The sequence below is a fragment of the Barbus barbus genome (genome assembly GCF_936440315.1).
Source record: "Barbus barbus genome assembly, chromosome: 36".
NCBI classification, from domain to species: domain Eukaryota; kingdom Metazoa; phylum Chordata; class Actinopteri; order Cypriniformes; family Cyprinidae; genus Barbus; species Barbus barbus.
Genome location: NC_136714.1, coordinates 25,257,646 through 25,274,812, shown reverse-complemented (window position 1 = coordinate 25,274,812; position 17,167 = coordinate 25,257,646). Strand labels below are relative to the sequence as shown.

Genomic DNA, 17,167 nt, shown 5'->3' with positions numbered 1-17,167 from the left:
AATAATAGCTTTTAATCTTTTATATCTGCCTTATGTTCAGCTGTCCCAATACTTATGCTCACATGAACTCTAAAAGTGCTGTTCTTTTTATTTGGTAAAACATATATGTGTTGAAACGGCTAATAATAAAATGTGACATTCTGTAGTTGTGTCTCATATTCATCTTTTAATCATATTTGTAAATGTCTTGACTCCACAGCCAACAGAGCAATTTTGTCTTTACTGTTCAATACTTATGGAGGGCACTGTATATATTTATATATATATATCAAATATAAAAAACACTACATTTACAAATTACAAATTATATAAGTGTGTATATGATATATGGTTAAATTTTAGGAGGAGCTCAGTATCAAGCTGAAGTCCTTACAAGAAAAGCTCAAACACACAGAGGATGAACAAGGAGAGTGTGAGGAAGCAGTTCAACACATCCAGGTGAAGAAACACTGTCCCTTCAGCACATTCAACACTGAACTGAACTGAACGTTATTTCTGTTTTTCATTGAGACTCAAGCTCAGAACACAGAGCGTCGGATTAATGAGGAGTTTAAGAAGCTTCATCAGTTCCTCATCGATGAAAAAGAGGCAGTAATTACTGCGCTGTGGGAGGAAGAGGAGCAGAAGATTCAGATGATGAAGCAGACGCTGGAGGAGATGAACACACAGATCTCAGCTCTTTCAGACACCATAAAACACATCGAGGAGCAAATGAAAGCCAAAGATGCCACGTTTCTAAATGTGAGAACTGACAATGTCTGACAATGTGTAAAAATATTAATTTGCTATAAATGAGGTCATGTTTTGGCTGGTTAGCATGGCACTACTGGCCCCTGCTTGTAGATGCTGTAACTACACCATCTGGGCCCCAAAAGCTTTTATTTACCCTTAGATCCCCTTTTATATATATATATATTTTTAAAATTAGTTATTTATATTATTTTAACAAAATATTTAAAGAAACAAAATGATGTCTATTTAGCTTTATTTTTAGCATTTTAATTTAGATTCGAGTTATATTAAAAAATATTAAATATTTTCTTTCCATAATTGTCTTTGTTTTTCATATTTATATTAGTTTAACGAAATATTTGAAGGAACAAAATTACGTCTGTTTATATCTTGATTTTTTTTGTAGCATTTTTATTTAGAATTTAACTCAATATTTGAAGGAAAATCTTTTTTGATTTAAATTATTCTAACAATATTTGAAGAAATTAAAATATATCTGTTCACATATTGATTATATCTGTTTTTTTAGTATTTAAATGTAAGATTATTAATTTTAATATATTAATAATAATTTATTAATTAAATTGTTTTTAAGTTATCTGGTATTCCCCATCTCTGGGCCTCCAAATGGGCCGTGGCCCCCTCGTGTTCAATAACGTGTTCAATGTTTCAGCATTAGCTGAGGAACTGCTAACAGATATTTTTCTCTTTGAGTGCTCTGATAATAAATTATTTTCTGCTTTTTTCCAGAACTTTGAAGCCACACTGGAAAGGTAAGTGTTCAGCCTCCTGTCACTCTCTTCATATGACTGTGAACTCAAACCCACTGCAGACTGATCTTCCAGAGCCCGGGGCCCCCAGCAGGAGCCTCACATGAGTCCTGCAGCTTTGATTAATGTGGCAAACCACTTGGGCAACCTGACATTTGGAGTCTGGCTGAAGATGCGAGATATTGTCGTAAACGTAGAGTCTTTAAATAGCTATTAGGCCTGGTTTTACCAATAAAAAATATTGATTTCTCACATAGAACAATTCTCATTTTGATGAACCGATATCGTTTCTTAAATCCCCAGATCTATGTTGTTTTCAGTTCATGTGTGAACAAAACGTTATTTTGGTAATACGTTATTTTGATGGTCCCTTTTGAACATCCCTGTTGACACCATGTAGACTGTCTGCTTCATATTTGCTCTTTATTGTGATGGTCTCCCAACAGACCTTCTGCTGACTGTAAGTAACTTTGCAAGTACGTCAACTTATTCTAACCCTAACCCTACCAGTCTACTAATACACTACTGACACTCTAATGAGAGTTAGTAGAAATGTAGGTGCAATGTTGCTTATAGTCAACAGAATGTGTTAAAGGGACCATCAAAATAAAGTGAAACCGTTATTTTTAGCACACCTCCCATCCGATAAATCGCAATAGGCTTTGTGTTTTTATTACTGATCTATATAATGTCATTATAAAAATCCATAATATTATTGTCATTTTTATTCTCTATTATTTATAGATCAGTGGTTTTTATGCTTTTAATATAATACAAAGTCTTTAAAAAGTTTTATTGCGAAATTCAAACAATACCGTTTTGACGCTGTTTAATGTAGCATGGCAAATTACCCACAGTTCAAGCATCACACAAACCGATAATCTCTTCCTCGATAAGCCTACTACCACTGTAGTTATTACATGTATACTACAGTTATTTATTTAGCAGACACTTTTCTCCAAAGCGACTTACAAATGAGGAAAATGGAAGCAATCAAAATCAACAAAAGAGCAATATCACGAAATAAACATGAATGAACATCAGAAGGTTGAAAGAAACTGAATAACTTACTGAAATGTTTTCAGCAGGACCACATACTGCAGCTATTACAACAGCATGGCTTCATCGATTTGGCACATCATTAAACGAAAAATGCATCAAAGATGACCACGAACTCTTCAGCAGCTGGAACCCTATATCAGAGAAGAATGGGACTAAATTCCAACAACAAAACCCCAGAAACTCATAACCTCGATGCCCAGACGTCTTCAAACTGTTTTGAAAAGAAGAGGAGATGCTACACCATGGTAAACATGCCCCCGTCCCAAATATTTTGAGACCTGTAGAAAACATTTAATTAAAATTTCTCAGTTTAAAACATTTGTTATTTTAATAAATGTTCTATTGCGAACAAAATATTGGCTCATATGATTTGAAATTCTTTTAGTTTTAATTTCATTCCCATTTAAAAAATGGTCCCAACTTATTAAATTCAGACATAAATGGACATACACTGTTAATTTTTAATTTTTAGATTATTGGAGTACATTGTCAGTATATCTACTTCTAAATTTCATGTTTAATTCAATGTTTTACTTACCATTTCTTTATGAAATTATTTGTGAAATTTACTTGTAATTTCTGAGAGAAAATAGTTTCTGCACCATTTTTTTCTTTAGTGTATCATCATTGACCAAATTAATTTTTTTAATATGTCTTGGGCCACTAAATATGCTCATACTTGTTCGAGGGACCCTCCTCGTAAAATTTACATGGTAGCTATGTATTTTCACATTTCTCATTATATAAAGGCCCAAATTATATTGTAAAAAATCATTTAAATGTGTGTAAAACATTATCTGAAAAGTGTTACGTTTTTTCCTACTCACTTCAATGCTGTGTCATTGATTTATTTTTAGGTTTATTTTAATAAAATTATTTATTTAGTTTAATCTATTTTTACATTCCTACACAACTTTTCCATGGAGCCCCAGCACAAGCTTGGAAACCCCTGTCTCAAAACACAGAGCGGAACGTTCATCCGCATACAGTTCCTGCACGGAACCTTTTGGCGTAACACACGCGACAGAACGTTCCGTCAGCATGGTTGTCTCATGGTACAGTTATAGGTAGTTCTTATAGTATTTTTTCTGTGTTGAACGTTTTTAAACTAATATATTCTCACAGAGTGATAGATATATATTTCACACATATATTTACGCGTTGCCATGCATGTCACAGGTCTGCGTTGACGCTAGAAAGCTTTAAAACAACATTTGAACATCTGGAGAAATTCATTATTGCTAGTAAGTTCGTGCTCAGTGTAATATCGGAGAAAGCTTAACACCTTAGTGCTTTATTATTTATTAGGCTAATTACATAAAACCTTAAGATGTCTAAAGCTAAGCTGAAGAAACATGCAGAAAGTGTTCAGAGTAATGGTCAGTCAAAACATAAGAAAAAGAAACATGAAAACAATAAAAAGACGTTCTACTACGATACAAAAACAGTTGTAAAGAAGAAAACCAAACCAACAACTGTAAAGCCAAATATTACACCACCCACAAAAGTTGAAGAGTATTCGTGCAACTGGAAGAAGTTACTGCAGGTAGGAATTATTTACCATGGTAAAATTATATTGAATTTCTGTATTAGTAATTCTGAATGAGAAATACATGTCAGCTGTTTTTACATTTGGTGTGTGTGTGTCTGTGTGTGTAGACTCTAGCTGTAAATCCTGAAAAGGATGAAAACACAAAACAGGTGAAAGATGTAAAAGTTAAAGGAAAGCAGCTTCAGAAGACCCCGTCAGTTTCCAAAGACTCTCATAAAGCAGATAAACGCTTGAAAAAAACCCCACGGACTGTTAAACCTGCTTCTGAGACATCTGGAAGAGTAGAAACAGATGGAGAACAACAGAACGGAAAAGACTCCACCCGACACAAACAATTCAGAGCAGAGAAGAGGAAAAGAAAGGATGAAAAAGAGAAAGCAATGAACAAAAAGAAGAAAGTCGAGGAGGTGGAAAAGAAAACAGCAGAGTATGTGTGCATTTAATGCTGTTTTATTTCATGTGATTGTCCTCTGGATGTTTGTTTCCGCCATGGAATAAAAAAAGATATTTTTATCTCACAGTTAATTATTTTTTTCTAACATTTTTGAGTTTGTATAATACAACTTCGAGATATAAACCTATAATTACGAAATATAAATTCTGGATTGTGAGATGTAAACTCTGAATTGACTCAAAGTCAGAATTGTGAGATGAAAAAGTTGTAATTAGCTTTTTGTTTTTTAATTTTGTGGCTGAAACAAAAAACCAGCATTGCAAGATCCTCATAACTCTAATTTCTGAAAAAAACTCTTATTTTCTCAGAATTTTGAGGAAAAAGTTCTAAATTGCAGCACATAAACTCTATAAAAACACAAATTCTGAGAATAAACATCTAAATTTCAAGACAAACTGAATTGAGAAAAGAAGTCGAAATTGCAAGTCACAAAGCTGGACGTAAGAGACATTTTAAACCCCAAAATATTATCTTTGTGCCAGGGGCTCCCATCCTAAAATTTGAAAGCCAGCTATATTTATATTAAATATTATTTATATTAATTTATACAGTGAAAAATGATACTATATGTTAAATATTATTTGGAATATATATATTTTTTAACATTAAATTGTCTTTTTCCATGCACAATAGTACTGATTTGTTAATTTATTTATTTTAAGACAATTCTTTATTTAAAAAAAAAAAAAAAAGTCAAAATTGTAAAATGTAAACTCAGGGACAAAAAGTGAGAGAAACTCTGAGACGTAAATAGCAATTTTGAAGCAAAAAGTGAATTGTGAGATAAAGAAGTTGCAAAATACTCATTTAGTTTTATTTCATGGTGGATTCAAGCTTCCATACTGTCCTGTTTCCTCGTAGGCCTGATATCTGGTTTGATGACGTGGACCCTGATGATATCGAGGCGACTTTGGGGCCCGAGGCTGCAGACATCGTACGCAAACGTAGCGGAATGCTGAAGTCCAGTGCAGAAATGACAGAGAGCGTGCTGGTGAAAGAGCACGCGTTTGAGGGGTGAGACACCTGCAGCTCTCTGGGTAGTCATCGGTTTTGAAGGAAAGTGATGTAATCTTATGGCTGATTTCAGATTGACCCGTGCTGTCGCTATGGACTGTGAGATGGTGGGCGTCGGGTGTGACGGGGAGGAGAGCATTCTAGCGCGAGTCTCCATCGTCAACCACTTTGGGAAATGCATCTATGATAAATACGTCAAACCCACGGAAACGGTTACGGACTACAGGACGGCTGTTAGTGGAATCAGACCGGCGGACATCGAAAACGGTCAGGACCTCTCATAATAGTCTCTATTGCATTTGAAAAATACTACAAATTTGATGAAATGGTTGTTTGTATAGAATAAGAATGGAGTAAGAAAATATTTCGCGGAATTTCAAGTGTGTATCTTGCAATTTTGAGTTTACATCTCACATTTTTCTCAAAATTGCATTGAAACACTATTTTGACTTTTATGTAATTCTGAATTTATATCTTGCAAGTTTGATTTAACATCTCGCAATTCTGATTTTTTCCATAAAACTGCATTTGAATTTTTCTCAGAATTGCAGGTTAATATCACAATTCTGAATTTATATATATTTATATTTTTATATTAGTGTTTGTCACTATTCTGACTGTACTTCTAGCAGTTTTATATGTTTTAATATTTTTGTCTTGGGATGCAGACAGATCCTTTCGTCCATGAAATTAGGTGACCTTTAAAAGAGATATTAACTTTGAGATTTATGAGAAAACTGGCATAATTGGGAAATGTCAGCTCAAGATTGCGAGATACATAAATTCAGAATTGAGAGATAAATAGTCACAATTACCTTTTATATTCTGTGGTGGAATCAGCCTTCCGCATGTATGAGATCATTTATTGTTCTTCACGTGATTGACAGGTGAGGACATCAAGACAGTCCAGAAAGAAGTGGCTCATATTCTGGAAGGAAGAATATTAGTGGGACACGCCATTCACAATGACTTAAAGGTACTGTACACACAAAAAAAGGCCATTATCACACACATCGTTCCAAGCCTGTATGCTTTTTCTGTGGAAAACAAACACCAAAAAAGCACCAAACTAGGCTATATTACAGCATATACGGGATGGGAATGGCTTGAGAGCAACTAATGACATTTTCAGAGGAGAGATTCCTTTAATCAATGTCAGATTTATTTTAAACACCTTTGTCTTGTTCATAGATTTTGCTGCTGGATCATCCCAGGAAAATGATCAGAGACACACAAAAATACAAACCGTTTAGGCAGAGGGTAAAGGTATGAAACACAATTTGCTGGCAACTTCATAAATGAATATTATTATTATTATAAATAAGCAAATTTTAATTGTCAATGTCTCCCCTCATGTCCTCTTCCTCAGAGCGCACGTCCTGCATTGCGGGTTTTATGCAAAGAGATTCTGAATGTTAAAGTCCAGCAGGGTGAACATTCATCTGTAAGTCTCTCATCAACATCTAAGACAAACACTGTTCTCCATTCATTATGTCAGAGTGCATGGTTTGATCTTTACAAGATTAGGATTTAAAGCATAGACGAGTGTTCAAAAGTTCGGGGTTGGTAAGAAATTGCAACGTTTTTGTATGTACACCAAGATTTATGCATTTATTTGACCAAAAATGCAGTAAAATATTATTACAATTCAAATGAAATGATTTCTATTTGAATATATTTTATATATTTTCTGCAAAGCTGAATTTACTCCAGTCTTCAGTGTCTTGATCTGTGTCAGAAATCATTCTAATATGCTCATAAATCCTTTATTACATAAATGTGACCCACAAAATCAGTCTTAAGTGTCAATTTTTCAAAAATGAGATTTATACATCATCTAAAAGCTGAACAAATACGCTTTCCATTGATGTGTGGTTTGTTATGATAGGACAATATTTGTCTGATACACAACTATTTGAAAATCTGGAATCTGAGGGTGCAAAAAAATCAATATATTGAGAAAATCACCTTTAAAGTTGTTCAAATTAAGTTCTTAGCAATGCATATTACTAATCAAAAATGAATTTTTCATATATTTACGGTAAGAAATTTACTAAATATCTTCATGGAACACGATCTTAATATCCTAATGATTTTTGGCATAAAAGAAAAATCTATAATTTTGACCCATACGGTGTATTTTTGGCTATTGCTACAAATATACCCCAGCGACTTCAGACTGGTTTTGTGCTCCAGGGTCACAAATGTCTTTGCTGTCACTTTTGATCAATTTAATGTTGTGTGTGCATCACAGGTTCAGGACGCTCAGGCCACTATGAGGCTGTACACTCTGGTGAAGAAGCAGTGGGAAGTGGATCTTAAAGCTGCCCGGGCGGGTAAATTTCAGAAGAACCCGCGAAAACTCAAAACTCCTAAAAACCAGAGCAAATGAACTCCGATCAGCCTATGAAAAACGATCAACTCATTGCAGAACATGACAGACACTGTACAGCGAACCGTTTTACCAACGTGGAGTAACACTGTCTTCAGTGACGTTATGTTTAATATTCCTGTCTGAATGTCTCTCAGTTTGTACTTTGATCTCAAGTCCTATCTTCTGTTATTTGAGGGATGAGACCATCAAACCGTTCAGATTATCAGTAATATAAGTGAAACTGTTCTATTGAGCTCTTTTATACCAAGTAATTTAAGTGTTAATTTTCCATCCTGTTTAAAATCACATGACAGTTGTAACTCTTATTGGAGACTTTGATAGTTTTCTATCTGAACTGCTATTAAAGACCCCACACTTGATGTGCTCAAGGTGCTCATTTCTCACATCGAATGACACAAATAATGGCATTGAATTATAGTGAAAAATTTAAATCCCCCAAGTCACTTTTAACCACTAAAAGTAATCAAAATTACATATTTAAGCGTTTTTCACACATGAAAATAATTGCCTTAAAAAGGCTTGGATGTAATTCTACACCCTTACCTCATTTAGTATACGCGGGTTTATGAATATTCAATTTAGACCCGGCCCAACTCAGTAGTAAACGCTATAAAATAGTGGATTAATTCAGTCATTTAAGTTTTAACCAGAAACTGATTCTGAAGAGGAAGATGGAATTTTACAGGATTGTCTACACGTCCATATCAGAATATATTTTATTATCGCTCTCTACAATGTCGGACAAGTAGGTGTTATTAATAATATCATTAGCCTTTGGGTTGACCGCATTATCTAGCAGCTAATAATGTTATGCTAATGATCTAAAAAGCCCAACCCCGCTAATTGGCTTGCAGAAATGAAGCTGATTGAATTTGTGCAGGTCTTTAAAAATTGAAAACGCCAGATATAGCAGTAAATATTTTTTTTTACCACAGGTCTTTAAAAGTAGTTATATTTTAGAAATCGGATGTTTAGAAACTCTTAACGTTACACAGAAACAGAACAAGAAAGGCAGAAGGTCAGAGACAAAAGTCTTTATTTAGCTAATGGGAAAAAACTAAATAAATCCCATTACACATCATTGCAAAGTCAATCAGATACATCCAACACAAATACAAGATCACTGCTGATGACAATTCAAGTTTATTTTGTGCCGAACAATTGTGGTGTTTTAAAAGCTCTTAATTTCTTTCAGTCAGTAGTGTTGAGTTTGTCAGATACAGAAGTGTTTAGTTATGATATCTGGTTACTGAGATCACATTCAAGAGATGACAAAACCAGAGTTCCAGCTTCAGGAAGATTTGCTTCCAAATCTGGAAAATCTAGGTTAGTGATAAATAATAGTTAATTCTACAATACGTCTAGGTGGACATTCAATTTGAGCTGGTGTGTGTGCTGGTGGAGATTTATAGAGCTTACAAGCCTCAAATGTGTTATTAGAGATCATTGAAAAAGTTTAGTGAAAGCATGTGAGCATCTAAAAGGATGAATCTCACAAACACCCAGATAACATTTATATGGAAGCCTAATTCTGCCATGATAACAAAAAAAAGGTAATTGCGATTTTTTTTAATCTCAAAACTTTTCTGAAATTATGCAAAAAATACTTCTTGCAATTTTTTTTCTCAGAACTGAGATATAAACTTGCAGTTCTGAGGAAAAAGGCAGAATTGCGAGAGTTTCTTTTCCTCGCAATTCCAAGTGAACGCCTCACAATTGTTTTTTTTTCCTGCCACAGAATAAAAAAAAAAAAAAAAAACTTTTTTTCTTGCAATTGTGAGTTTCTTACAATTCTAAATTAAACCCGCTAAAAAGCTTGAATTGTAAGATATAAACTCAGAATTGTGAGAAAATAAATAAACGCAATTACCCTTTTTATCTTTTCATTCTGTAGTGAAAATGGGCTTCCATACATTTCATCCTAAAAACAAAAGGAAAAATATATATCTTGCATTTTTAAAAAGCATGATGATTTCTACATTGTAACAATGACAATTAAGCAATTAAATTCCAAACATGTTACTTTGAGATTTATTTAAATTCTCATAGTTTTATTCCTGTAATAATATGGTTGTATTTAAATTTTAATTAAATTAGTTTTTTTAAATATATAAATGTGCTTAATTGTCATGAAAAAAAAAAAAACTTAAGTAGGTGAAATACAATCTAGTCCTTGACCAATTTCATGAAACTCGGCCTTTAAAGACAAAAGGTAGAAACAGTGTGAACACTCCAGTTAGAGCATGACCTCTGACCTCCAAACTATAGTTCTTTTATCTTGTAGTTTGTACCTTTCATACTTTCCACGGTCAGTGTTGAGACTGGCTCAGATAGATGCAGAAACAAGCAAACACATCATCACAGCATCAATAAACCCAGTCGTTTCTTATTCCAGAACAGAAGCCCTTCTTCAGTGCAGCAAGAGACGCGTGGCTTGAGAGGAAAGACAAACACACACAAGTTCCTGAAGACGCTCGAAAACACTCACACAGTAGACTTCAGTCAGGGGAACGCCATATTTCATTTCTGACAGGAACGAAAATGAGGCTGTGAGGGACTTTTACTGTTGTTTAACAACAAACTGTTCAGCTGACGAAACAAAACTTTCAGTAGACAAAAACTCCTGTCCCTCACCGCCTTGTTTTTATCCGGATTAAATTCAATATGGCATCTAACCTGATTAACGTCTATGAAAGGAGCGCAGGTCAGACACTCTTTCACCAAATATCAAGTAAAGAAAGTGACAGCGAGGTTTTAGAGCAGCGCATAGCAAAATTACATTCCACTGTTTCTTACGAACACCAAACATGCTGCAGCAAAGGATTCTGGGTAAAGGCCAGTTAGCAGAGGCACAAAAACACACTTCATTATAATCCCCTGCAATTTCCAAAACACATTTTTAACATGCCTATACATTAAAATACAAGTTTGTTTGTTCGTTTAAAAGATTCACTCGAGTCGTCACTAATGTTCAGAACAAAGAATTCTGGGAGAAAATCCCAATGGCCAAAAGTCCGATTCCCTGCGCTGGTGTTGAGGCGGTTTGATACGAGAGACAGGCGCTGAAGTTAATGCATTCATTTACACTCCAGCTTTGGGTTAACAAACTATAATACGTCGGTTTTTATAAAGTGAGATGAAAATTAAATCAATATTTAAAAAAATAACAAATGTGCATGATAGCGGAATTGAAAAAAAATTCACTTAAAACCCATTTTATTAAATAAATCCTACACAAACTGATTTGCGCCGACTGACTCGCGCTGTCAGAGGTTAAAGGTTACACTGTGAGACACTCAGGTAATGCATGTAGTTACGTGACGGGAAAAAAAGAGGGAGGGACGCAGCAGAGGTAGAGGAGGTGAAGAGAGGAGATTCACGGCACTGAACCGTCTGTCGTTCCTGTCAGTTTCTCATCATCGCCCTGTTTTTGATGCTGCAATCGAGCATAGCTCACCGCGTCACCTCTGAAACACAGACAGCGCACAATCATCCATCATTTAGTCAATAATGGCTAAATATATTATGAAGAGTTACTCAGTGAAGAAATGTTAAGTAAATGCAAACATGAGCTCACTTCTTTCCAAGGGATGCGAGTCCGTACAGCACTCCTGCAGCAAAAGTGATGGCGTTACCAAACAGAGTCGTGATGGAAAAGCTCAGAAAGACAGGAAACAGTGCCATCCTGAGGGACAAAGAGAAATCGGTGTTAATTCTGATCAAATTAGAACAAAAAATTAAAATAACCATTAACAATTGGGTTGTAGACATTCAGTATTCAATATAGAAATTGTAGACAGTCAATATCATTGTCACTTAACATTTAATAGGCTTTGATACATATTTAATACTTTTATTCAGCAAGGATGCATTAAATTGATCAGAAATGACTGTAAAGACATTTATGTTACAAAAGATTTCTATTTCACATAAATGCTGTTCTTTGAAACTTTCAAAGAAGCCTGAAAAGTGTCACGGGATCCACAAAAATGTGAAGTAGCTCATTAATAATCAGAAATGTTTCTTGAGCAGCAAATCAGCATCTTAGACTGATTTCTGAAGGATCACGTGACACTGAAGACTGGAGTAACGATGCTGAAAATTCAGCTTTGCATCACAGAAATAAATTTCATTTTACAATATACTCAAATAAAAAACAGCTATTTTCAATTGTAATAATATTTCACAATATTCCTGCATTTTTATTTAATAAATGCAGTCTTGATGAGCAGAAGAGACTACATTAAAGAAAACTTACCTTTCAATGATAGTGTATAATATAGTTCATATTAAATTCATAATACATTAACTAATGTTCGCTTATGCAACTAATGTTAAAATGTATTAATAATAGGCTTTAAAATGCTTAAAAAACATTAAATGCTATAATAATATTGTCCACGGCGGCTAGAGTTTCTGTGAAAAGGTTTAGAGAAAAACAGTGTAAAAATAGATAAAGAAATAATAAAAAATAAATATATAAACAGAACTACAATGAGTTGAAAAACAATGTAACGTCACAGAGACTTGAAAAAGAAACTCATGTAATGTAGAATATTTATTATTCATTGATTAAAGATTAATACTACATGATACACTTACATTTACTATTGTTATTAAAGGATAAGGCTTTTATTTAATCATTTTACACACATCATTTGGTTGCATTGATATTTGCCTTTCAATTAATTGATGTAGACAGTTACACTTGTTAGTCTACAAATTTCTCCTAGCAGTCAAAAACAGATGAGTGGACGATTTAGCTTTTAGAGTTGCCATGTGTCCCCTGGATAAAAAAAAAAAAAAACACTTTTTTTTTTTTTGCATTAAATATTAGTTACATTGTAACACAGATTATCCAGTGAAGGGAAGAGCTGCACTCACCCGCAGTAGAACAGGGCTTTCTGCCAGGGCTTCAGACGGTCTGCACGTGCCGCTATAGCATTCGCAAACTCTACGAACTGACAGCAGAAGGGCACCTCACACAGGAACAACACACACGCCGTCAACCTGAAGGAAAAAGAGATAGTTCCTCTTCTGAATGGCCTATATACATGGCTTGATGAACACTGGGAACTGAAATGTAAGTTCTTACACCATCCAAACTCCAGCCGCGATGTTTAATGGATTCACAGTCACACAATTCCAAATGCCCATTGTTGCACATGCTAAAAAAACAAACAAACAAAAAACAGAAAAGTGTTACATTCTAAATAAAAACATTGTGATTATTGGTAAAGGATACATAATTTTTTTTTCTCCGATAACCGTTATTATGTTCCTCAAAATGACCAAATATCAACCAAATATTTGCCCTATAGCCCAGGGTTTACCAAGCTAATAATTAATTAAATTATAATAAAATAATAATGATAATAATAAATCATTTTAAAATAAAAAATGTGGCCCAGGAGTGCTAAGCGTTCATGGAAATTGAAAAATGTAACCCCTAAAAACAACAACAATAATATAAAATTACAACCAAACAAATAAATAAATATCCTTGATAAAAATAAACGAATTACTTTTTAAATTATTAATATAAAATAATATATAATTTGATTTGAATTAAGTTTATTAGTAATATGATTAAGCAATTATGATATAGTGGTCAGGATCAACTTTTACATGTTGTTCAAAACACATTGAAAAACACACAGGAAGGAGCAGCTGGTTGGCTGGATGGAGCGAAAGCTTTTGTTGGGTTTGATGAGCAGCTGCTTCTGCCATATGTGTCTCAGCATATGTACAAGAGAACAGAGAACTATTGATGCTGACACACACACACACACACACACACACACAGAGAACTGCTGGTACAACAGTGTGTGTGTTCAGATCTAGTGTAAGCTCAATCTTTGTGTCTAATGAATAATACTGAACAGAATAATACAGCAGCAATTAAGTGAGTCCGCCTACAGCCAAAGCAATCAATATCAGAATACAGCCAGAGACCAACAGGCTGTGTTTGCAGCAGTTTCAAACTGGTTTTCAAAAAGTTTAGTACTTTTTTTTTTTTTACACTATTATTACATGCTTAAAAAATGGACCATGCACAATTTTAACATAAATGTTACCATTTCATGCATTGTACCAAATTTTCATCCACATTCCCTGTTAGATTGATCCTTGTAAATATTTTATTATATCTTTTCATGTGACAACACTGAAGAAATGACACTTTGCTACAATGTAAAGTAGTGAGTGTACAGCTTGTATAACAGTGTAAATTTGCTGTCCCCTCAAAATAACTCAACACACAGCCATTAATGTCTAAACCGCTGGCCACAAAAGCGAGTACACCCCTGTATCTATCTAAGTGAAAATGTCCAAATTGGGCCCAAAGTGTCAATATTTTGTGTGGCCACCATTATTTTCCAGCACTGCCTTAACTCTCTTGGGCATGGAGTTCACCAGAGCTTCACAGGTTGCCACTGGAGTCTTCTTCCACTCACACATCACGGAGCTGGTGGATGTTAGAGACCTTGCGCTCCTCCAACTTCCGTTTGAGGATGCCCCACAGATGCTCAATAGGGTTTAGGTCTGGAGACATGCTTGGCCAGTCCATCACCTTTACCCTCAGCATCTTTAGCAAGGCAGTGGTCATCTTGGAGGTGTGTTTGGGGTTGTTATCATGTTGGAATACTGCCCTGCGGCCCAATCTCTGCTTCAGTATGTCACAGTGCATGTTGGCATTCATGGTTCCCTCAATGAACTGTAGCTCCCCAGTGCCGGCAGCACTCATGCAGCCCCAGACCATGACACTCCCACCACCACGCTTGACTGTAGGCAAGACACACTTGTCTTTGTACTCCTCACCTGGTTGCCGCCACATGCTTGACACCATCTGAACCAAATAAGTTTATCTTGGTCTCATCAGACCACAGGACATGGTTCCAGTAATCCATGTCCTTAGTCTGCTTGTCTTCAGCAAACTGTTTGTGGGCTTTCTTGTGCATCATCTTTAGAAGAGGCTTCCTTCTGGGACGACAGCCATGCAGACCAATTTGATGCAGTGTGCGGCATATGGTCTGATCACTGACAGGCTGATCCCCCACCCCTTCAACCTCTGCAGCAATGCTGGCAGCACTCATACGTCTATTTCCCAAACACAACCTCTGAATATGATGCTGAGCACGTGCACTCATCTTCTTCGGTCGACCATGGCGAGGCCTGTTCTGAGTGGAACCTGTCCTGTTAAACCGCTGTATGGTCTTGGCCACCGTGCTGCAGCTCAGTTTCAGGGTCTTGGCAATCTTCTTATAGCCTACTCCATCTTTATGTAGAGCAACAATTCTTTTTGTCAGATCCTCAGAGAGTTCTTTGCCATGAGGTACCATGTTGAACTTCCAGTGACCAGTATGAGAGAGTGAAAGCGATAACACCAACTTTAACACACCTGCTCCCCATTCACACCTGAGACCTTGTAACACTAACGAGTCACATGACACCGGGGAGAGAAAATGGCTAATTGAGCCCAATTTGGACATTTTCACTCAGAGGTGTACTCGCTTTTGTGGCCAGCGGTTTAGACATTAATGGCTGTGTGTTGAGTTATTTTGAGGAAACAGCAGATTTACACTGTTATACAAGCTGTACACTCACTACTTTACATTGTAGCAAAGTGTCATTTCTTCAGTGTTGTCACATGAAAAGATAGAATAAAATATTTACAAAAATGTGTATTCAGTAAGATACTGTGTATCTTTTATATATATATATATATATATTTAAAAAATCTAATCAAATAATTATTTTAATCTTAATTGTAATTGTAAAAACATATAATAAAAGTAAAATTTAAATAAAATGTATTAATATGAATATGTAAATAAATAATAAATCTAACAGTACTAAATAACAATGTAAAATACATAAAAGAACGTAAAATAAATACAAAACCCAACTTTCGCAGTAAACATTTTTCACAGTATAAATAAACTATATAGATGGCTGTTAAAGATCATATTTGGGAGAGTGCGGCACCTAAAGGATTGAAAACGGACAGAGACAGAGATATTGTTATTGGTTCAAAACACATGGTGATCCCTAATAAAAGACACAACAGAACAAAAGGATGAGAAAGAAAAGAGCAAGAGAAGAGAAAGTTGCAGTTGCTATGATACCTGTGTTACCATGACAGTGTCTACAAAAAAGAGCTCAGACAAACCACTCCAGCATCTTAGTGAGTTTACACCTCAAATCTCAGCATATTTACCACTAAATGTTGGATTAAAAGCGCTTAAATCACTTTATACAAACTCATTTCCCTCACTTCAATACATAATATCGAAGGATTACTGTATTTCATATACCAATGCATTTGGTACTCCAAGAATACTATGGTATGACCCTGGAACCATAACTACTTGTTTGTTAGGTGTTGATTCTCCATGACAGAATTTCTACTGGTTTTCTATGAGAGACACTGTCTCAAGGTGTGATTGAGTAGATATGCCTTTGTTCAAAGCAATGATCTCATTGAGTGTATTGATTAACAGAGGACGAAAACATCATGGTTTGCCTGCATCCCAAATTGATGAGCATATACTGGTCTATACGATATAGTGATTGATAATAATCAATAATACGCTTCACCTATATTATATCATAGAGGGGTCTGTGGAAAAGTTGAGAAAATCAGTCTAAATAATAAAAATAAACAAACTAAATAAATAAATCTGTTTGATTAAAATAAAAAAATAAAAATAAAATAGATGAGTTGGTGTAAAATAATTTAAATAATGTATAATTTGATTAAAATAATTTAAAATATATATAATTTGATTAAAAATAATAATATTTTAATTAAAATAAAATAAGTTTGATTAAAATACAAAATATAATTAAGTACGTTTGATTTAAATAAATAAATCGATTAAAATAAAAAATATATAATTTGATTTAAATAAATAAACAAATACTACATTTAACAGTACAGCACTATAGAGAGTAGAAAAATTTAATAAATGTAACATAATACAACTAATTATTTTATATACATTGCATTATTTTTTAACAATGTTTTACACATCTATAATAATATTTTGCCGTATAAATTGGATCTTTATACATAAAAAGCTGCCTTTTAAATTTCAGAATGGGGTCCCTTGGATAAAAAATGATTATATTTGGGGGTCCGTGACATCTTGACATCATCTTTTCATAATTTGATATGCTGTAGTCAG

At 34.5% G+C, this 17,167-nt stretch overlaps 2 protein-coding genes across 3 annotated transcripts in view; one reads left to right on the top strand and one right to left on the bottom strand.

The window, feature by feature from the left end:
* The first annotated feature begins 3,575 nt into the window (after positions 1-3,575).
* rexo4 (REX4 homolog, 3'-5' exonuclease) lies at positions 3,576-8,343 on the top strand. The gene is made up of 8 exons (XM_079394507.1): positions 3,576-4,110; positions 4,224-4,543; positions 5,432-5,584; positions 5,658-5,851; positions 6,472-6,560; positions 6,776-6,850; positions 6,954-7,028; positions 7,839-8,343. Exons 1-8 carry the CDS (start codon positions 3,895-3,897, stop codon positions 7,974-7,976), a joined length of 1,260 nt encoding a protein of 419 aa, XP_079250633.1. The 5' UTR covers positions 3,576-3,894; the 3' UTR covers positions 7,977-8,343.
* A 656-nt stretch (positions 8,344-8,999) lies between these two features.
* The window catches only part of LOC306856290 (calcium channel flower homolog), an 8,967-nt gene continuing 799 nt past the window's right edge, over positions 9,000-17,167 (bottom strand). Inside the window, exons 3-7 of one of the 2 annotated variants that reach the window (XR_013782992.1) lie at positions 13,075-13,147; positions 12,864-12,989; positions 11,557-11,664; positions 11,297-11,446; positions 9,000-10,412 (exon numbers count right to left, since the gene is read on the bottom strand). Coding sequence is in view for 1 of the 2 variants with exons in the window: in XM_079395469.1 (XP_079251595.1) it covers positions 11,356-11,446; positions 11,557-11,664; positions 12,864-12,989; positions 13,075-13,147 (398 nt within the window). In the remaining variant the exon portion in view is untranslated. Of the gene's footprint in view, positions 11,447-11,556; positions 11,665-12,863; positions 12,990-13,074; positions 13,148-17,167 lie in introns of both variants that reach the window. The other variant, XM_079395469.1, reaches the window with a different exon arrangement.